Genomic DNA, 22,300 nt, shown 5'->3' with positions numbered 1-22,300 from the left:
AGGAGATTTGAAGTGAGAAATGACAGGATGGGAATGGGCAAGAAAAAGAGTGTTGAGTGAGAGGTGGAGGGTGGAGTGTGGAGGGCAGGGAGTGTTTAGTGAGAGATAAAGGATGGAGTGTGGAGGGCAGGGAGTGTTTAATGAGACTTGATAGGATCTGTGTGAGGAGACAGGAAGTGTCTTGTGAGAAAACACCGGACGGGAATGAAGAAAGCAGGGAGTGTTTACTGAGGACCTGCAGGAGTGTGTCCAGGCCACAGACCAGACAGGAGAGCTGTTAAGTCCAGGGATGGCCCCAGGCTGGTCACCCTCTGTCCTTCCCTCCTTCCCTATCCACCTCACCTTGCACCCAAGCGCTCTCTCATCTTAGAGATGAGAACTTACCCTAGAACTTAGAACTAGAACACTTAGAATTTACACTAAAACAAAATATGATACAAATCATAAATTGTGTAAAATCATAATATTTCATAAACCATAGATTCCTACATAATTGCAACAGAGTGACTAGATGACCACCACGTGCTCAGATTACTGTCTGAGAATCATCTATAATGTCAACCAGCATGTCGATGTTTCGCAATCATCCTTAATCTCAACCAGCGTGTCGAGGTTTCACAAACATCCTTAATCTCAACAGTGTGTTGAGGTTTCACAATCATCCTTAATGTCAACCGGCATGTTGAGGTTTCACAATCATCCTTAGTGTCAACCAGCATGTCGAGGTTTCACAATCATCCTTAATGTCAACCAGCGTGTCGAGGTTTCACGATCATCCTTAATCTCAACCAGCGTGTCGAGGTTTCACGATCATTCTTAATCTCAACCAGCGTGTCGAGGTTTCACGATCATCCTTAATCTCAACCGTCGTGTCGCGGTTTCACGATCATCCTTAATGTCAATCAGCGTGTCAAGGTTTCACGATCATCCTTAATCTCAATCAGCATGTTGAGGTTTCACAATCCTTAATGTCAACCAGCGTTCGAGGTTTCACAATCATCCTTAATCTCAACCAGCGTGTCAAGGTTTCACAATGTTCCACTCTTCAGTGCTGCAGTAGACTCAAGTGCTGAGCTTACATACAAGAAAGTGATGAGACAGCTGGGGAAATATGAATGCCGACTTCACAGCTGACTGCATTATAAGTTATTACTAATTACTCTTTTAGACATTCTCTGCTTTTTGAGATTCATACTGAACTCTATTTGGAGGCAAAGTTAGATGATTGAGATTTGTTTCAAAATAACCGATGGGTTGGGTGGTGGAGTGGGCAGGGGGGTCAGACGAGACGCACGGCCATGAGGTGATAACCACTAAAGTACCTGCAGCTTCACAGGACTGTTTCATGTCTCTTTGTATGGATTTAAAAATTTTTTCCGTTTATAAATCAGCTTATAAAATCCGAAGTTTATTATTTTCAAATACCCTAGATTTATGCTTGCCTTGCCAACTTCATGTCTGCTCGTTAGTCTATAGTTGTTTTAAAATGTAAGAAATTAATAATAAAATTCACAATCCAAATACATACATAGTACTTTAGTGATATACATTTACCCAGTGTCATTCTGCCCACAAGGGCTTTATGAATGTACCACTGATAATTTTTAAGAAAATAATACCTGAAAATGAATAACTGATTCTGATTTATCCAAGCTACAAAGACTTTTAAGATCTTAAAAGCTCCTATGTTTCTATACAGAATGAAACTTAAAGCACTCACACAGAGAACACAACATATTATAGGTTGAGCATACCTGACAAGCCGCCCGCAGAAAGCTACATAACCTTGGAGTATCAATCTTTGGCATAACTACAGCATCAGAGATATCTCTTTGTCCACTGCCTAAAAAAAACAGGTTATATAAAATCAACGAAGTTGACTCTAAAACAGTCATGCATTACACATCTTAGAGTTCAAACAGGCATAACAAATCAACATTAAGAGTCCTAGAAGGAAAAGGCAGAAAACTTCACACTATACTCTCTAGATTCACTACTATTAACTCCCCAAAACAACTGCATATTGTTTCATAGAAGTCTGTAATGTATTTAGAAAAACATTCAGGCCAGGCATGGTGGCTCACGCCTATAATCCCAGCACTTTGGGCGGCTGAGGCAGGTAGATCATCTGAGCTCAGGAGTTCAAGACCGGCCTGGCCAACATGGTGAAACCCCATCTCTACTAAAAAATACAAAAATTAGCCAGGCGTGATAGCAGGTGCCTGTAGTCCCAGCTACTTGGGAGGCTGAGGCAGGAGAATCACTTGAACCCGAGAGGTGGAGGTTGCAGGGAGCTCAGATCGTGCCACTGCACTCCAGCCTGGGTGACAGAGCAAGACTTCATCTCAAAACAAAACAAAACAAAACAAAACAAAACAAAACAAAACAAAAAAACATTCAAAGGAATCAATTGAATTATCACGTAAGTTTAGGTATATTACTTTCTCAAGGTGAGGCTTACCTGAGAAAAGGGGATAATATACATCCCTGACATACAGAGGCAATTCCTTGAGAAAAACCAGTAAAGTATTCAACATGTACATCACTCCAGAGTACTTAGCAGAAACTATACATTCTAGGAACCTTCAATCTAAATTGATGGAACATTTTTGCCAACTGCACTTAAAATATAAAAATTCTATATTCATGAGAACAGGCTTCCCCCAAGTTAAAAGCACAATGTGTTCCAAAGATCCAGGGACACAGTGGTTGTTTGGAATGTGGAATCTCTCCCTCTACATAGGAATAAAATCTGTCATAAATCCTGGCAATGGCGCAGACCGGGCCTCAAGAGCAGGTTTCCTTCCCCTTGTAGTTCAGCAGCTCTGTGACTGGTGGTTAGTGTTTCTTTAAAAGAAAATTGGGTACTGCTATTGTCACATGCTAACAACCATACAGAAGAGAAAGACAAAATGAGAGTGAACCAGAAAGGGAATAAGTAAAAATAAAACAAAAAAGAATGTCAAGAGAGTCAATGGTCAACACTCAAGAGCAAGATGTTACCTCCAGATACAATGGTACTTTCTCCTGGGTGCTGGGTCCACACTTCCCTGGTCTCTATTTCCTCCGTTTGAATGTCTCTTTCAACATTATCTTCGTTACACTGAACATATGCCTTAAAAACAAAAATATGCCAAAATTAACATTGGTTTCAATTTCAGAGCAATTTGTCATTACTGAAATAAGTTCATAATGAGAGTCATGTATCAAAAGTAAGTATCAAAGCATAAAGAACAATCATGCAAAGACAACTGTGCTTAAACATTCGATATAGATATATACAGGTCTAATTTTCAAAAGTGTGTTCAAAAAGTCTCACCAAACGATTTCCCTTTAGTCTGAAAATACTACCACCTCACCTGCCCACATCCTATTTTCTTAGAACATACTGATTTTTCAAAATCACATATCTATTTCGAAAGGTACATGCTTCAGTGAAGTCAGTTTTGTTACTAACAGCTTTGTGATGAGGAAAACCACCAAAGATAAATAACCTACTTGAGGTCAGAGTGAATCAGCTGTAAAACTAGGATTAATATTGTCAGTGTCCCAGGAGCTCAAGGCTGCAGTGAGCTATGATCTTGCTACTGCACTCCATCCAGCCTGGGTGGCAGAGCAAGACCCTGTTTCTTAAACAAAAATTTTTAAATTTAAAAATTTTAAAAGCCATCAGCTTCTTCAGCTTCATCCCGTGACCTTCCTCCTTTTAAAAGGATTTTATTGAGTGCACCAACTAGACAATGTTAAGATTGGTGGTACCCGTATCAGGAATGTAAGAAAAATGTGAGATAGGACGTCTGACTTCAAAAGCTTTAGAACCTTGTTGTGAAGTGAGACCATTACATAATGAATTAATGATTGGAAATACTACAGGGAAGTACAAAATTGCATGAAATAGTAAATTGTAGGAACTCTGGAACAGGAGAAAGAATTCAGTATAAGTCACTAGGAAGGGTTCACCCAGAAAACAGGCCTTGGAAACTGAGGAACAGACAGGCAGATAAGGCAGATAGGGAGCAGGAACAGCATACACCAGGGCACCTAGAGAGACCCATGAGAGAAGAGAGTCCCAGAATCAAACAGGTTTAATCTGAATTAGAGCGAGTCCAAAGCTAGGCATGGTGGCACAGGCCTGCAGTCCCAGCTATGGGGGAAGCTGAGCCTGCAGTGTCCTGTGATCATGCCTGTGAACATCCACTATACTCCAGCCTGGGGGTGTCTCTAATAAATAAATTAGTACCTTGTCTCTAATAAATAAATTAAATTTAAAAAAATTTTAAGTGAGTCCACATTATAAAAACGTTCAGAAGTACTGCATACATTGAAATTCTTCAATTATAAGAATTTTAAACAGAGAAGTAGGACTGCTATACACTCACCTGGAACACAAGAAACAAATCCAAACTTGACACTTTGTTAGACTTTAAATAAAACATTTGCCTTTGCCACTATGCAACAGATCCATATAACAAAACTGCACTTGTACTACCTCAATTTATACAAATAAAAAAAAATACAAATATAAATAAATAAATAGATTGGGCACAGAGACTCACACCTGTAATTCCAGAACTTTGGGAGGCCAAGGCAGGCGGATCACTTGAGGCCAGGGTTCAAGACCAGCCTGGCCAACATGGTGAAACTCTGTCTCTACTAAAAATACAAAAATTACCTGGGCGTGATGGTTCACATCTGTAATCCCAATTACTTGGGAGGCTGAGGCAAGAGAATCACTTGAACCCGGGAGGTAGAGTTTGCAGTGAGTCAAGATCACTCCACTGCACTCCAGCCTGGGCAACAGAGTGAGACTCTGTCTCTAAATAAATAAATAAATAAAACATTTGCACAGCATAAAGCTTCACTCCAAGGTCAGGACAGCAGCCATTCTGTCCCTATTCTGAGCATATCACCCACCGGAGCTCCTTCAGGCACTCCTGAAGGCTCTGGAGTACCTCTGGCTTTGCCTGTGCCTGGCCTCTCGGGTGAATGGGCTCCATGTGAAGATGGGTCCCCATGTTCCTTAAGCTTGTATCCTTCACAGACCATCCCCAAGTTCTAATATTGCAGAACAATATTCAGGAAGACACAAAGTTCTCCTATTAGACTTTACTTGCATTTTATCACTTAGTTAACATATCTCATACTTACCTGCTTGGTATTTTTTTTCCCAAAGTTTCTGATATACATGTCATATTCATTTACTGGTGGTAGATCCAAGAGCCAGAAAGTAAATGAAAAATCTAAGTCAATGAGCCGAAGCAGTTTTGTACTTCGCATCCTTTGAAATAAATTGGACACAAGACAAAAATAAACTTGAATAATATACGTGGGGAAGTGTAGGGAGAACAGAAGTAAACTTAAGAGAGTTAAACGCATGTTATTGTCAGAAATCTAGCTTCAGTCTGAGGTTAGTCTGAGATACTTAACAGTTAAAAATAACTGAGTAGTAGACAGTCGTGGGAATCCGGCGTGTGACCCTGGCATCTGGTGATCCTGCTCCCCAACTGCTTCGTTGTGTGTTAAGAACCTGATGTGTGACTATTCTAATGCGTACGCCTGAGCTAACACAAAGTCAAGTCACACAACATGTATGCCTGGGATGTTCGTAAGCACCAATTCATTTGACTTCAGGAGTTGACATTCTGACTGTCCCATCACCTGCGCCATGGTCAGACCACGCGGCCAGTAACGGTTTTGGGCCACGCTCTTCTCCAGGCCACAGCCAACCTCTGTGCTTCACCCAGGACTTGACCTGCAGGCAGCACCTAACACAGTCAATCGCACTCCAATCGCCCTCCGCCCACAGGCCTGTCACAGCCAATCCCGTTCCAGCCACAGGCCTGACACTGCCAAAGGCTCTCGCCCACAGGCCTGACACAGCCAACTGCACACACAGCCAATGGCCCTCGCCCACAGGCCTGACACAACCAATCGTCCTCTGCCCACAGGCCTGACACAGCCAATCACCCTTGGCCCACAGGACTGACACAGTCAATCGCCCTCCCCCCGCAGGCCTGATGCAGCCAATTGCACTCGGCCCACAGGCCTGACACAGCCAATCACCCTCCGCACACAGGCCTGACACAGCCAATGGCCCTCCACCCGCACGCCTGACACAGTCAATCGCCCTCTGCCCGCAGGCCTGACACAGTCAATAGTCCTCCAATCGCCCTCCGCCCACAGGCCTGACACAGCCAATCGCCCTCTGCCCGCAGGCCTGACACAGCCAATCACCCTTGGCCCACAGGACTGACACAGTCAATCGCCCTCCGCCCGCAGGCCTGATGCAGCCAATTGCACTCGGCCCACAGGCCTGACACAGCCAATCACCCTCCGCACACAGGCCTGACACAGCCAATGGCCCTCCACCCGCACGCCTGACACAGTCAATCGCCCTCTGCCCGCAGGCCTGACACAGTCAATAGTCCTCCAATCGCCCTCCGCCCACAGGCCTGACACAGCCAATCGCCCTCTGCCCGCAGGCCTGACACAGCCAATCACCCTTGGCCCACAGGACTGACACAGTCAATCGCCCTCCGCCCACAGGCCTGATGCAGCCAATCGCACTCGGCCCACAGGCCTGACACAGCCAATCACCCTCCACACACAGGCCTGACACAGCCAATGGCCCTCCACCCGCAGGCCTGACACAGTCAATCGCCCTCTGCCCGCAGGCCTGACACAGCCAATCGCCCCCCACCCGCAGGCCTGACACAGCCAATGGCCCTCCACCAGCAGGCCTGACACAGCCAATTGCACTCCACCCACAGGCCTGACACAGCCAATCGCACTCGGCCCACAGGCCTGACACAGCCAATCACCCTCCGCACACAGGCCTGACACAGCCAATAGCCCTCCACCCGCAGGCCTGACACAGCCAATCATATTCGGCCCACAGGCCTGACACAGTCAACCAGGCTCCCACAGGTCTGACACAGCGGATCGCCCTCCGATCGCCCTCAGCCCACAGGCCTGACACAGCCAATCCTGCTCCACCCACAGGCCTGACACAGCCAATCGCCCTCTGCCCACAGGCCTGACACAGCCCATCATCCTCCAATCGCCCTTGGCCCACAGGCCTGACACAACCAATCGCCCTCAGCCCACAGGCGTGACACAGCCAATGGCCCTCTGCCCACAGGCCTGATACAACCAATCGCCCTCCGCCCACAGGTGTGACACAGCCAATGGCCCTCCGCCCACAGGTGTGACACAGCCAATGGCCCTCCTCCCACCTGACACAGCCAATGGCTCTCTCCGCCCACAGGCCTGACACAGCTGATCACGCTCGGCCGGCGGCCTGACGCAGCCAATCTCACTCGGCCCGCAGGCCTGACGCAGCCAATCTCACTCGGCCCGCAGGTCTGACACAGCCAATCAACCTCTGCCCACAGGCCTGACACAGCCAATGGCCCTCCACCCGCAGCCCGAACACAGCCAATTGCACTCGGCCCACAGGCCTGACATAGCCAATAGCCCTCAGCCCATAGGCCTGACACAGCCAATCGCCCTCCAATCGCCTTTGGCCCACAGGCCTGACACAGCCAATCGCCCTCCGCCCACAGGCCCCGAACTGCCGCACCCACGTGGCTTCCTCTTGCTTCACAAACGGTTCCTTTTCAATCGCCTGTTCTGGTTTCTCCTTTCTAAAGTTTCACCCTAACATTAGTGTGACCGGGGTCAAATCCTTAAGATACTGTTTGTTACTCCTCACTGGGATATAAACTCGCAAGGGCAGAGATTTTTGTTTCTTTACCGTGATCTCCACACAGCCGGTGCTCAATGAATGCACAGTGAATGAGCGAGTGAACGAGCCGCCCAACATCCAGGTGCCTCGGCCACTGGGTCTGCTCTCTGCTCCTCCTCCTCCCCCCTTCCTTCTCCTCACACTCCACCAGGTCTGCCCTGCTTCCTAGAGCACCGGCCTGCAGGAGGCTCGACCAAAGCCTGGGATGTTTTATCAGAAATTCTCCCACTGGAAGGTCCTCAACTTCCATTTTCGTGCCCTCGACCCTGTGCAAACGTCGCATGCTCCAGGCCATCTCTTTCTGCTTCACTCTATTGTCTTGAGAAATCAAGATGCAAACCTGAGTGGAAACAGGGATCGCCTGCGTGTGTCCCTTCTCTCCAGGACCTCGGCTCTTCAGGGCCCAGCGGCCTTGGTTGCTCCCGATATATTTAATCAGCTGGGGTGTTTTTGTTGTTTTAAATCCAACTTTTATAGTTGCTTTAGCTGAAGGATTTCTCTGATACAAGTTATTCCATCAAGAAAGTAGGACTCCTTCCATATTCTTTTTTAAGATGCTTTTCTCGTATCACTGGAGCATTTTTCATGACATTATATCCTCAAGAGTGTCCATCATTTTGATAGCTATATTTCATACCTGATAGAAAGCTGCCTATGCAGAGGTTGTACCAATTTGTTTCAAGCAAGCTTTTTCTCTACATTCTCATCAGTACTGAAGTATTATCTTTTTTTTTTTTTTTTTTGAGAGGGAGCCTTGCTCTGTCGCCCAGGCTGTGGTGCAGTAGCGCAATCTCAGCTTGCTGCAACCTCCACCTCCCAGGTTCAAGCAATTCTCCTGCCTCAGCCTTCTGAGTGGCTGGGATTACAGGCATGTGCCACCATACACGGCTAATTTTTGTATTTTTGGTAGAGACGGGGTGTCACCATGTTGGCCAGGCTGGTCTCGAACTCCTTACCTCAGGTGATCCGCCCACCTCCACCTTCCAAAAGTGCTGGGATTACAGGCATGAGCCACTATGCCTGGCCTAAGTATTACCATTTTTTAATACCTTGCCTATTCCATAAAAGAAAAATTCATCCCATTGTTTCAATATGCTTTTCTCTGACAGGATATATTTTCACACATTTACTGACAGCCTAATTTTTCTCTGATGTGAATTCTCTCTGTGTCCTTTACCACCCTGGGACCATCTGGTGAGAGACTGGGGAAATAATGTAAGAGAAAATAAGCAAACACATTACTTTTCTCCCTACCTCTCTACCTTGAGCCACTGACAGGTTTTTCCTGTGGCTCCAGCAGGCCGGCCATGGCTCTGGCTCCCGACTGCCGACTGCCCAGCCTCTCCGGCTCAGGGGAAGTGGTGGCTCCTACTGCGGCGAATCTCTGAGCTGCTCCTGGGCCCTGCTGAAGCTCAGCTCTTCCAACACCTATGGAATTCACTCCCTGTGTCACATCCTTCTGTTTAATGCCCAAATTAGTTTTTGTTTTCGTAACTGGATCTCGAGTCTTACATGATCTATGCCCATTTTTAACTAGGGCTATTTAACTTTGCTTATTAAATTATAAAAACATTTTATGCATTAGGGATAATAAGTCTCTATTTTACAAATATATTTTCCCAATTGGTTAATTACCTTTAAATTTTGTCAAATTTATGGACAATTGTACCTTACAGAAATTTAATTTTTGAGGTACACTCCAGTAATTTTTATTTTTTCATTTTTATTCTTTTTATTCTTAGAAAGTCCTTTCTTATCACTGAAATAAGCACTTACACTATCTATGCTCTTTTTTTTCATTTTTTAAAAAATCAATTTGGAATATATCTTGGGTATAGCGTGAAGCAGGTATCTGTTTTCCCTCAAATTTCAAGTTGATTTACTAAATGTATATCTAGTAGTAAAAGTTCCTCTATACTATTTTTCTTCTCTGTATTTCCTTACAACACACAAATGCCAGAACTCACCCACACTCCTATAAAGTGTGGACTCCTACGTTTTTCTCAAAAACTTTTTTACTTTTATTTATCATCAATCCCTTTATGTTTCAGCCTTTCATTTCTTAAATGTTTCTTTTGAAATATTTAATATAATTTTTGATTCAAAATAATCCATATAATCTACTTGTACACTATATATCAATCTAGTTAACAGGTCCTAGGACCTACCTAACTAGAAAACTACCAATTACTAGATTACCAGCCAGGCACGGTGGCTCACACCTGTAATCCCAGTACTTTGGGAGGCTGAGGTGGGTGGACTGCTTGAGCCCAGGAGTTCAAGACCAGCCTGGGCAACATGGCGAGACCCCGTCTCTACATAAAAAAATATAAAAATTAGCTGGGTGTGGTGGTGCACACCTGTAATCCCAGCTACTCGGGAGGCTGAGGTGGAGGGTCACCTGAGCCCAGGAGGTCAAGGCTGCAGTGAACCAAGATCATGACACGGCATTCTAACCTGGGTGCCAGAGCGAGATCCTGTCTCAAAAGCAGAAGACGTAAAATAAAGAAAAGGGAAGGGAAAGGGAAAGGGAAAAGGAAAGGGAAAGGGAAAGGGAAAGGGAAAGGGAAAGGGAGGGAAGGCAACCAATGACCTGCATCTACTTAGTGGCTCCTCCCTGACACATTCCCAGATCCCCCACTGCCCACAACAATTACTAGACTGAATTTTGTGGTTATCATTTTCTTGTTTTTCAAAATATAATTTTATCTCATATTTATATGAGTCTAAACAACATACTGTGTAGCTTTATTTCAGGGTTTATAAAAATTGCATTAAACCATATGTACTTTTCTGAGAACGTGAATCAGGTTAAAAAAAAAAAAAAAAAGACATGGGGCCAGAAACTAGTTTTGCTACCTCCACAGGAGACCCAAAATATAAGGGCAGCAAAACTGCTGTGAAAACTGTTACCTTTATTACTATTTTTTTTTCTATTTTGAGACAGGGTCTCGCTCTGCCACCCAGGCTAGAGGGCAATGGTGCAGTCACGGCTCAGTGCAGCCTCAACCTGTCAGACTCAAGCTATCTCCCACCTCAGCACCCCCCAGGAGCTGGGACCATAGGTGCGTCTCACTATGTTGCTCAGACCCAGTCTTGAACTCCTGTGCTCAAAGTGCTGGGATTATAGGCATATACCACCATGCCCAGCCACTTTTATTATTAATGATTGATTTTTTCATTTAGTAAATACTTATTGAGTACTTATTAAGACCATGAACTAAGCCAGGTGATAAAGAGATTTTAAACCCACTTTTAAAAATCTTTATTTTTTAGCCAGGCACGGTGGCTCATGCCTGTAATCCCAGCACTTTGGGAGGCCGAGGCAGGCGGATCACCTGAGGTCAGGAGTTCGAGACCAGCCTGACCAACATGGAGAAACCCTGTCTCTACTAAAAACACAAAATTAGCCAGGCGTGGTGGCAGGCGCCTATAATCCCAGCTACTCAGGAGCCTGAGGCAGGAGAATCACTTGAACCTGGGAGGCAGAGGTTGCAGTGAGCTGAGATTGCACCATTGCACTTCAGCCTGGGCAACAAGAGTAAAACTCTTGTCTCAAAAAAAAAATCTTTATTTTTTTCATTTACTCCTCAGTCATATTTGGGCTTAGTACAATAGACGCCTGACTTAAAAATATATCTTTTACAGATTTCTAAATTTTACACATTTCTCCATTTATTCCCAGGGTAGCTCCAAGTGTCCACCACAAACGTAAGGACAAACATCCAGCATCAGCACATGGCACGTAGCAGCTCACACGCCTGCTCTACTAACATAAGACATCAACACAAAGAGAAGCGTAGCACAAATTAAGTCATATACCCCAGCACATGGCACGTAGCAGCTCACACGCCTGCTCTACTAACATAAGACATCAACACAAAGAGAAGTGTAGTACAAACTAAGTCATATACCCCAAAACACAGTAGTAAAAATGCAACTGAAAACTCGATTTGTTAAAAGTATGTGAAAGAAAGTATGCTAAAACCCTAAGCCCCTTTGGCTGCTTTCCCAATACACCTACTTTTGCTTAAGGGCCTGAGTCCGACTCTTTTGACGGTGTGAAGCTGAGGCAAAATCCACAAAAATTCCACAAACGGAGGCTCTGGAAGGGGAACTGTTTGTATCTGTATGAGGGAGAAAAACACTATTTTTGCAACACTGAAATATGTCTTCCAAGCAAAAAAATATCCGGAGTAAAACAATTATAGGCATATATAACAATTATGGTCAATAAACCCTTCAACTAACGACAAACATCTTCCATAAGCATTTAAGAGACCTCTCTTGCTTATTTCATCTAAAAGTTTCAGGCAACAAAGCAAAATTCACTGATAATCTGTTGTATGTATCACTCACGTTTAAAGAGTTTTAGAAATACTTAAGAATGCACAAAAGATGCAGTTCTAGGCCCATTCTGCAAGAAAAACCAGATTATCTTTTAGTAAGGGAAGTGGAACAAGGACATACAAAATTGCTAAAAAACAGAAACAAGTGCAAATGAATATTGAATCATTACTTAATATGTCAAAGGGCACAAAACAAAAGAGAATGCAGGCATGAGCTTCCTCAGAAGAATTTCTAAAATTTCTGAAGATGTGACTAGATTATCAAATTGTCAGGCTGATGGAAAAGGTTCATATTATATAAGAATGAACAACCTGGCCAGGTGTGATGGCTCATGCCTGTAATCCCAGCCCTTTGGGAGGCCCAGGCAGGCGGATCACTTGAGGGCTGGAGTTCCAGACCAGCCTGGCCAATGTGACAAAACCCCATCTCTACTAAAAATACAAAAATCAGCCAGGTGTGGTGGAGGGTGCCTGTAGTCCCAGCTGCTGGGGAGGCTGAAGCAGAGGAATCGCTTGCATCCAGGAAATGGAGGTTGCCGTGAGCAGAGATCACGCCACTGTACTCCAGCATGGGAGACAGTGAGACTCTGTCTCAGGGGAAAAAAAAAAAAAAAAGGAAGAAAGAAAGACAAGAACAAACAACTCCATCCATAATCCTTAGTAATGGACACAAACCATTCCTCAATCCACCTCTTCCCCCTAAGGATTTCTATGGCTTCCTGTACATATTTATCTGCATATTTGTTTGTATATTTATTTCTACTGCATCTTACTATCTTTTCATTCCTTTTGGATGTTGGTTTGCACTTGTCCTACAGTTTTATGAAACTCTCATAGACCTTTCCCACACATTATCTCATCTGATCTTCACAACAAAGCTTGCAGGCCAGTGATGCAGAGGGTGTGGCTCTGGAGGATGCCTGTCTGGGTCAGGGGCCTGAGCTCAATCCCAGCACTGCCTGCTACTTGCTTCATGACCATGGGTTACTTCACCTCTGCATCTCAGGTCCCTTATTGTCGGACATCTGTCATACAGGATGTGATAAGGACCACAGCAGGCCACGTTTATGCACAATTACAAAGCACCACACAGACATTATAAGATGTGGCTGTTTTTAAAAATGAGAAAACGTTTAAAGTTACAGAATTAAGACTTGAACAAAGACATCCCTGGAGCAGAGCCCACACCTCTGTGCAAGGCGTCAGCGCTCAGCAAAGACTCCTTCACTGACCAAGTGGACCATTTACCTTTTGGAAGTGTACATAGGCTTTCCAACACCATGGTGTAACTTCAATGCATGGGAAAAAGTTATTTACCAAATGGTTTCCTACTGCCCCAAAAAAGGATAAGGTGTGCAGTTTATAACCAAGTAGTCCAAGCACCACAGGGTGCAGCAGGGTATAGCCAAGGAGGACACAGAAACAAAACAGTACTGGCTGTTTGATGAATTCCACAGAACAGCAGCGGATGGTGCTTAGCACTCAGAACGTGCCTGCCACTCCTTTAAGCACCTTCCATGTTTAGCTTGTTTAATCTTCACAACAACCCTAAAGAAAGTCTGAGGCTCATTTCAGTTAAGGAAAATGAGGCACAGAGAGGTTAAGTAACTGCCCAAGATCACACAGCTAGTCAGTTATCTGAAATCCCAGGGTCAGCATGGCTCCGTGATTCCTGCTTCAGCACAGACCATGACATCAGTGCTGTGCTAGCCTTTACAACCATCCACCGGTGCCAGCTCGACATGAAACAGGGCCAAGAAAGCAGCTCCAGCTGTACCTGGAGCAATGTATGTGGCAGTGAATAACTCCTTCAGATAAGAAATACGCCAAAAATAATCTCTTATATTGAGAGTTGTAAATTCTAATCTTGTAAATGAGGCTAATGAAGAAATAACACTAAGCATAAATGTAGAAAATGAGTAACAAAAAAAGGTTATTCAAAGATCTGCTAAGAAAACCAGTAATGTTAAGAATAAAATCCTGCTCACTTCTCAGCAACTCCAGAGCAGACGAGCTTTAATGCTGTCAGGAAATCCTGTGTGTTGGTGGCACACAGACCCTCCCTGTGTGCAGTGCTACTCCATGGGCAACTGAGGGAACAGTCCCTGAGCCTCAGCTGGGCAATAGGGCTGAAGAAGGAGCAGATCCTAACCTCTACCAGGACAGGCGCCCTTTTGCTGTAAGTTTAAAGAACGCTCTATCAGCACTGCCCAGCTGAGTTCTGCCATCTCTGTAGCAGGCACAAAATGTGAGACAAAGAATCATTCTACAAAACCTTCATTTGTATTAGTGCATCATATTAATTACTAACTATAATTAACTATCTATTACTGAATATTTTACTAGATAATTTAAAGTAGTATGTCATCAAATAATATTTTAACATTATCCTATTTTACCCTCAGTGCCCATGTTTTATCAGAAAGTCACAGTTGTCCTTTAAAGCGATTTGAAACATTAATTCCTACTCTTACAAGTAACATTATATCCGGATGCTAAGAATTTGGAGAAAAAATACATTTCTAAATTTAATTTTAAAAGGTCCTTGTAGGAAAAAAGAATGAATCAAGAGCATGCCTCGTGTCAGGCTCAGTTCGACTGTGTCCCAAGACTTGACAGGCACCTCAAACCCTCAGTCACCACGTGCCTCATGAAGGCACTCACTGGCGGACACTGCCACACCTCCAGGGAAAACCATGATGATTCCTCTGTGGAAACTCAATGAGCACATCATCAGGAAAAATAAGAGCATGTGCTCACAGATAGATAAAACGCTGGTTGCAAAGATAACACAAGCCAGGCTGCCCACTGAGGAGGGCCACAGTATCCTCAGCTCCCTCTGGAGAACAGGAGCATCAGTGCTCACTGAGTGCGGCCACAGCGCCCTTAGCTAACCTAAGGCCTGGGCGCTGAGCAGAAAGTGATGTGCAACTTCTCTGTGTAAGAGAATTCTTGACGTGCTCGTGCTCAAGTCTTCGGGGGGCCTCCTATGTGGTAATTGCAAGGGCACAGCACCACCAGCATGTGGAAGATGTTACTTCTCTGCCCACCTTATTAGAGCAGGCCTGTGTGTGACGGCATCTGTGAGGGCTCAGTACACAGAGCCCTAAGAGCATGGACACTATTAGTAGCATTGATTTGTTTACCTGTCCTGGGCTCCTTTTCAAATTCTGTTCTACTTTGCTTCTGAAACAGTTTCAAAGATAACTCGCCAATCCTTTCATTTTCTGCATTAATAGCTCTTTGAATTTCTTGTATTTCCTTTTTTTGAGCTAGAGGAAGTTCTTCCATTTTTTCTCTTGACTCAGGTTCATTACTGCTTTCATCATCATCATCATCACAAACCTCAAAGTCATCTTCGTAGTCCTGCAAACAGTAACAATCTTTTGGAACGCTTTAAGACAAACTGACTTTACGTTATCACTCATACTGAACAAAATATGACAGCTTATAACTTAAAACAGACAATGTCCTTATTATAGCTAAGATATTTATAGTTCCCTGACTTTAATGTTTTTGAAGATACATCTATACAAACTGCTACCTTTATTTCTCTAAAAATAAATCACACAATACAGAACCATATACAGAAGACCTATCAATTACCATCACGTGCAAACACTTGTACTGAGAATGTGAAAATGTATGTATTTTTATAGATACCTACATACACACTTTTTTATGCAGTGCACTTAAATATGAGTTAAATTATAAAATCATTTAATTACATCATATTGGTAAGTATTGGTAGAAGTATAGCAAGCATTTTACAGGTAACAGCTTGACCTAAATCAAACCTAGACAGATACTGAGTATTAGGATTAATAAAAAGAATAAAAAGGGCATCACATTGACTATATATAAGCTGACTTTTCAGAATAAATGATTTTTAAGCTAAGGAAAGTTTTAACTTTTATACATACTTCAAAATCATCTTCACAACTGGCTATATATGCATCAGCTCTAGCATGTTCTAAATCTGTTTCTTCCTTTTCCATTTCCTAGAGGTAAAAATCAAACATGAAACCAAAAAATTCAATCATAAACTTGAATATTGCAAACAGGCTGGGAAAACATATGTTTTCTGAGATTCATGTGATGTTGCTAACTTGAAACTCTAAGTATTTTTAAAACCAATATAATGTTAAATTCCTTTAAGAAATACCCTTGCTAACTTATAGGTAGGACCAAAAAGAGAATATAGTAAACATCCTTTTCGGGAAACCTCTATAATTCTGGTGGCTAAAATTTGTTTAAGTGTTTTAAAAATGAACTTCAAACGTGCAGCAATCCATTTCTTATCCGTGAATATATTCCCCGCTGAATAGTGCTCAGCTTATCTACACCGTTAAAGACAGAGAAACAGGCCAGGCACTGTGGCTCACACCTTTAATCCCAGCACTCTGGGAGGTCAAGGCAGGCAGATTACTTGAACTCAGGAGTTGGAGACCAGCGTGGGCAACATGGCGAAACCTCATCTCTACCAAACATACAAACAATTAGCTGGGCATGGTGGTGTGCACCTATGGTCCCAGCTACTCCGGAGGTGGAGGTGAGAGGACTGCTTGAGCCTGGGGGGCAGAGGCTGCAGTGAGCCAAGATCGCGCCACTGCACAATCAAGAAGAAATTACAAGGCGTACTAGAAAGCAGAAAATACGGTTTGAAGAGACAGAGCAAGCACCAGTTCCAGACATGGCAGGGATGTTGGAATTGTCAGAACAGGAACCTAAAACAACTGAGTAACTTCCCAAGAGCTCTAACAGATAAAGTTCATAGCACACAAGCAGAGAGATGGAAAGCCTAAGAAAGAACCGGAACGGAAAGTCTGAGGTCAAAAACAACAGAAACAGAAGTGAAGAACAACTTTGATGGGCTCACTAGTAAACTGGACACAGCTGAAGAAAAAAGTCTCTGTGCTCGATGATACCTCAATAGAAATCCCCAAAACTCAACAGCAAAGAGAACAAAAAGCGGGAAGGAAAAAAAAAAACAGAACAAAATATCCAAGAACTGTGGGACAACTGCAAAAGGTATTCACGTGTGTAATGGGGATGGCAGAAGAAGAGAGAAAGGAACAGAATGTTTGATAAAATAATGACTGAGAATTTCTCCAAATTGATGTCAGACACCAAACCACACATCCAGGAAGCTCACAGAACACCAAGATCAATGTCAAAAAATCTACACCTAGCCATATTATATTAAAACTACAGAAAATCACAGGTAAGGACAAAATCCTGAAAGAAGCCAGATGGGGGGAAAAAAAAAACTTTACTGAGGAACATAGATAAGAATGGGCATGGGCATGGCGGCTCACACCTATAATCCCTGCACTTTGGGAGGCCGAGGCAGGTGGATCTTCTGAGGTCAGGAGTTTGAGACTAGCCTAACCAATATGGTGAAACCCCATCTCTACAAAAACACAAAAACTAGCTGGGCACGGTAGTGCTCGCCTATAATCCCAGCTACTCAGAAGGCTGAAGCAGGAGAATCACTTGAACCTGGGAGGCAGAGGTTGCAGTGAGCTGAGATCACACCATTGCACTACAGCCCGGGCAACGAGAGCGAAACTCCATCTCAAAAAAAAAGAATTACATTCAACTTCTCAGATATCATGAAGCAAGAAGACAGCATAGAGAAATGTTTAAAGTACTGAGAGAAAAATATTTAAAATATTTAAAGTACTGAGAGAAAAATATTCACCAGCCCAAAATTATACATATACTCTACAAAATTATCCTTCCAAAGTGAAGGAGAAATACTTTCAAACAAAATTGAGGGAATTTGTTGCCAGTAGACCTGTCTTGCAAGCAACATAAACAGAAGTTCTTCAGAAAGAAGGTGTATTAGTCCGTTTTCACGCTGCTGATAAAGACATACCCGAGACTGGGAAGAAAAAGAGGTTTAATTGGACTTGCAGTTCCACATGGCTGGGGAGGCCTCAGAATCATGGCAGGAGGCAAAAGGCACTTCTTATATGGCGGCAGCAAGAGAAAATGAGGAAGAGGCAAAAGTGTAAATCCCTGATAAACCCATCATATCTCATGAAACTTATTCACTATCACAAGAATAGCACGGGAAAGACCGGGCCCCATGATTCAATTACCTCCCCCTGGGCCCCTCCCACAACGTGGGAATTCCGGGAGATACAATTCAAGTTGAGATTTGGGTGGGGACACAGCCAAACCACATCAGAAAGAAAATAATATAGGTCAGAAACTTGGGTCAACATAAAAAAAAGAAAAGCATGGAAGAAAAAATAAATAAAGGGAAACAACTCTTCCTTTTCTGTTTCTTAATTGATCTGAACAGTTTGTTCAGAATAATAGTAACGAAAATGTTTCAATTACATATGCTTAGGTATTTATACGTGTGTGTGTGTGTGTGTGTGTGTGTGTGTGTGTACGCATATGTATAGTTAGCCCTCCTTATCTGTGGGTTCTACATCCATGGATTCAACCAACCACAAACCAAAAATATTTGGAAAAATAAAAATAAAAAATAATACAAATTTTAAAATACAGTATAACAACAATTTACATAGCATTTACATTGTATTAGGTTTTATAAACAATCTAGAGATGACTTAAAGTACATGGCAGAACATGCATAGGTTATATGCAAATCCTATGCCATTTTATTTAAGGAACTTGAGCGTTTGCAGATTTTAGTATCCACAGGGGTCCAAGAACCAACCAATCCTGTGCCAATACCAAGGAATAACATGCTTATGTCGGCTTATACACAAGTAAAATGAATGACAGCAAGGATACAAGGAATGGGAGTGGTACAGTCTTATTTAAAAGTGGACTTGGATTGATTGTAAATGTATTAAAACCACTTTAAAAAGTTAAAAAAAAAAGAACCTTTAACTGATATGCTAAGATAGGAGAGAAAATAGAATCATAAAAGTTCCATTAAAACCACAAAAGGCAAAAAAAGAATGAAAGACAAAAGCAGGAACAAATAACGAGGACAACCAATAAAAAATAGTGACAAATATGGTAGACACTAATCCAATATATCAATAATCATTTGAACATCAATGATCTACATGTACCAATCACAAGACAGAGATTGTCAGAGAGGATCAAAAAGCAAGATCCACCTACTTATTGTCTTCAAGAAACCCAAATGAAGAAAATATACCATGCTCACACTAATCAAAAGAAAGCAAAAGTTTTTATATTAATTTCTGACACGGCAGACTTCAAAGTAAAGAGAGTCAACATGAATAAAGGGCATTACACAATGATAAAGATGCCAATTTTATGTCTTTAATGAAATACATAACAATCCTTAATATGTATATGCCTAACAACAGAGTGTCAAACTATTTAAGTCAAAAACTAATAGAACTGCAAGAAGAAATAGCTGGAGACTTCAACATCTCCCTATCAGAAATGGATCCAACAGGCAGAAAACGAGTAAGAATACAGCTGAACTCCACGGCACTATCAGTGAACTGGGTGCAACGGTCAGCTTTAGACTCCTTCACCCAACAGCAGCAGAATACACATTCTTATCAAGCTCGCATGTAACATTCACCACGATAGCCCACATTCTGGGCCATAAAACACATCTTAACAAATATAAAAGAACAGAAATTATACATCTGCTCTCAGAGCACAATGGAATCACATTAGAAATCAGTAACAGAAAAATAACTGGAAAATTCCACAATATATGAAGATTAAACAACGTATTTCTAAATAACACAGAGGCTCCAAAACAAATCTCAGAAATGTGAAAGCATTTTGAACTAAATAAAAATGAAAACAAACTTAACAGAATTTGTGGAATGCAAACAAAGGCAGTGCTTAGAGGGCAATTTTTAGTGTTGAATGCATATATTATAGTGTTGAGCGCATATACAATAGTGTTGAGCGCATATACGATAGTGTTGAGCGCATATACGATAGTGTTGAGCGCATATACGATAGTGTTGAGCGCATATACGATAGTGTTGAGCGCATATACTATAGTGTTGAGTGCATATACTATAGTGTTGAGTGCATATATTATAGTGTTGAGTGCATATACTATAGTGTTGAGTGCATATATTATAGTGTTGAGTGCATATACTATAGTGTTGAGTGCATATATTATAGTGTTGAGTGCATATAGTGTTGAGTGCATATACTATAGTGTTGAGTGCATATACTATACTGTTGAGTGCATATACTATAGTGTTGAGTGCATATATTATAGTGTTGAGTGCATATACTATAGTGTTGAGTGCATATATTATAGTGTTGAGTGCATATACTATAGTGTTGAGTGCATATACTATAGTGTTGAGTGCATATATTATAGTGTTGAGTGCATATAGTGTTGAGTGCATATACTATACTGTTGAGTGCATATACTATAGTGTTGAGTGCATATACTATAGTGTTGAGTGCATATACTATAGTGTTGAGTGCATATATTATAGTGTTGAGTGCATATAGTGTTGAGTGCATATAGTGTTGAGTGCATATACTATAGTGTTGAGTGCATATACTATAGTATTGAGTGCATATACTAGTGTTGAGTGCATATACTATAGTGTTGAGTGCATATACTATAGTGTTGAGTGCATATATTATAGTGTTGAGTGCATATACTATAGTGTTGAGTGCATATACTATAGTGTTGAGTGCATATACTATAGTGTTGAGTGCATATACTATAGTGTTGAGTGCATATAGTGTTGAGTGCATATACTATAGTGTTGAGTGCATATACTATAGTGTTGAGTGCGTATACTATAGTGTTGAGTGCGTATACTATAGTGTTGAGTGCATATACTATAGTGTTGAGTGCATATAGTGTTGAGTGCATATACTATAGTGTTGAGTGCATATACTATAGTGTTGAGTGCATATACTATAGTGTTGAGTGCATATACTATAGTGCTGAGTGCATATATTATAGTGTTGAGTGCATATATTAGTGTTGAGTGCATATAGTGTTGAGTGCATATACTATAGTGTTGAGTGCATATACTATAGTGCTGAGTGCATATATTATAGTGTTGAGTGCATATACTATAGTGTTGAGTGCATATACTATAGTGTTGAGTGCATATAGTGTTGAGTGCATATACTATAGTGTTGAGTGCATATACTATAGTGTTGAGTGCATATACTATAGTGTTGAGTGCATATAGTGTTGAGTGCATATACTATAGTGTTGAGTGCATATACTATAGTGTTGAGTGCATATACTAGTGTTGAGTGCATATACTATAGTGTTGAGTGCATATACTATAGTGTTGAGTGCATATATTATAGTGTTGAGTGCATATACTATAGTGTTGAGTGCATATACTATAGTGTTGAGTGCATATACTATAGTGTTGAGTGCATATAGTGTTGAGTGCATATACTATAGTGTTGAGTGCATATACTATAGTGTTGAGTGCGTATACTATAGTGTTGAGTGCGTATACTATAGTGTTGAGTGCGTATACTATAGTGTTGAGTGCATATAGTGTTGAGTGCATATACTATAGTGTTGAGTGCATATACTATAGTGTTGAGTGCATATACTATAGTGCTGAGTGCATATATTATAGTGTTGAGTGCATATATTATAGTGTTGAGTGCATATAGTGTTGAGTGCATATACTATAGTGTTGAGTGCATATACTATAGTGTTGAGTGCATATAGTGTTGAGTGCATATACTATAGTGTTGAGTGCATATACTATAGTGTTGAGTGCATATAGTGTTGAGTGCATATACTATAGTGTTGAGTGCATATACTATACTGTTGAGTGCATATACTATAGTGTTGAGTGCATATATTATAGTGTTGAGTGCATATATTATAGTGTTGAGTGCATATACTATACTGTTGAGTGCATATACTATAGTGTTGAGTGCATATATTATAGTGTTGAGTGCATATATTATAGTGTTGAGTGCATATACTATAGTGTTGAGTGCATATACTATAGTGTTGAGTGCATATATTATAGTGTTGAGTGCATATAGTGTTGAGTGCATATACTATAGTGTTGAGTGCATATACTATAGTGTTGAGTGCATATATTATAGTGTTGAGTGCATATATTATAGTGTTGAGTGCATATACTATAGTGTTGAGTGCATATAGTGTTGAGTGCATATACTATAGTGTTGAGTGCATATACTATAGTGTTGAGTGCATATATTATAGTGTTGAGTGCATATACTATAGTGTTGAGTGCATATA

At 41.8% G+C, this 22,300-nt stretch overlaps 1 protein-coding gene across 6 annotated transcripts in view; it reads right to left on the bottom strand.

The window, feature by feature from the left end:
* WDR60 (WD repeat domain 60) overlaps nucleotides 1-22,300 on the bottom strand; it is a 132,202-nt gene that overhangs the window by 34,228 nt on the left and 75,674 nt on the right. For all 6 annotated transcript variants that reach the window (XR_004058104.1, XM_030933223.1, XM_010375367.2 and 3 more), the window contains 6 exons: nucleotides 16,020-16,097; nucleotides 15,243-15,462; nucleotides 11,772-11,874; nucleotides 5,149-5,278; nucleotides 3,004-3,115; nucleotides 1,755-1,843 (listed from right to left, as the gene is read on the bottom strand). Coding sequence is in view for 5 of the 6 variants with exons in the window: in XM_030933223.1 (XP_030789083.1) it covers nucleotides 1,755-1,843; nucleotides 3,004-3,115; nucleotides 5,149-5,278; nucleotides 11,772-11,874; nucleotides 15,243-15,462; nucleotides 16,020-16,097 (732 nt within the window). In the remaining variant the exon portion in view is untranslated. The remainder of the gene's footprint in view (nucleotides 1-1,754; nucleotides 1,844-3,003; nucleotides 3,116-5,148; nucleotides 5,279-11,771; nucleotides 11,875-15,242; nucleotides 15,463-16,019; nucleotides 16,098-22,300) is intronic.

Source organism: Rhinopithecus roxellana, chromosome 6 (assembly GCF_007565055.1).
Source record: "Rhinopithecus roxellana isolate Shanxi Qingling chromosome 6, ASM756505v1, whole genome shotgun sequence".
Lineage (NCBI taxonomy): Eukaryota > Metazoa > Chordata > Mammalia > Primates > Cercopithecidae > Rhinopithecus > Rhinopithecus roxellana.
The sequence above is the reverse complement of the archived record's forward strand: the minus strand, read 5'-3'. Positions and strand labels throughout refer to the sequence as shown.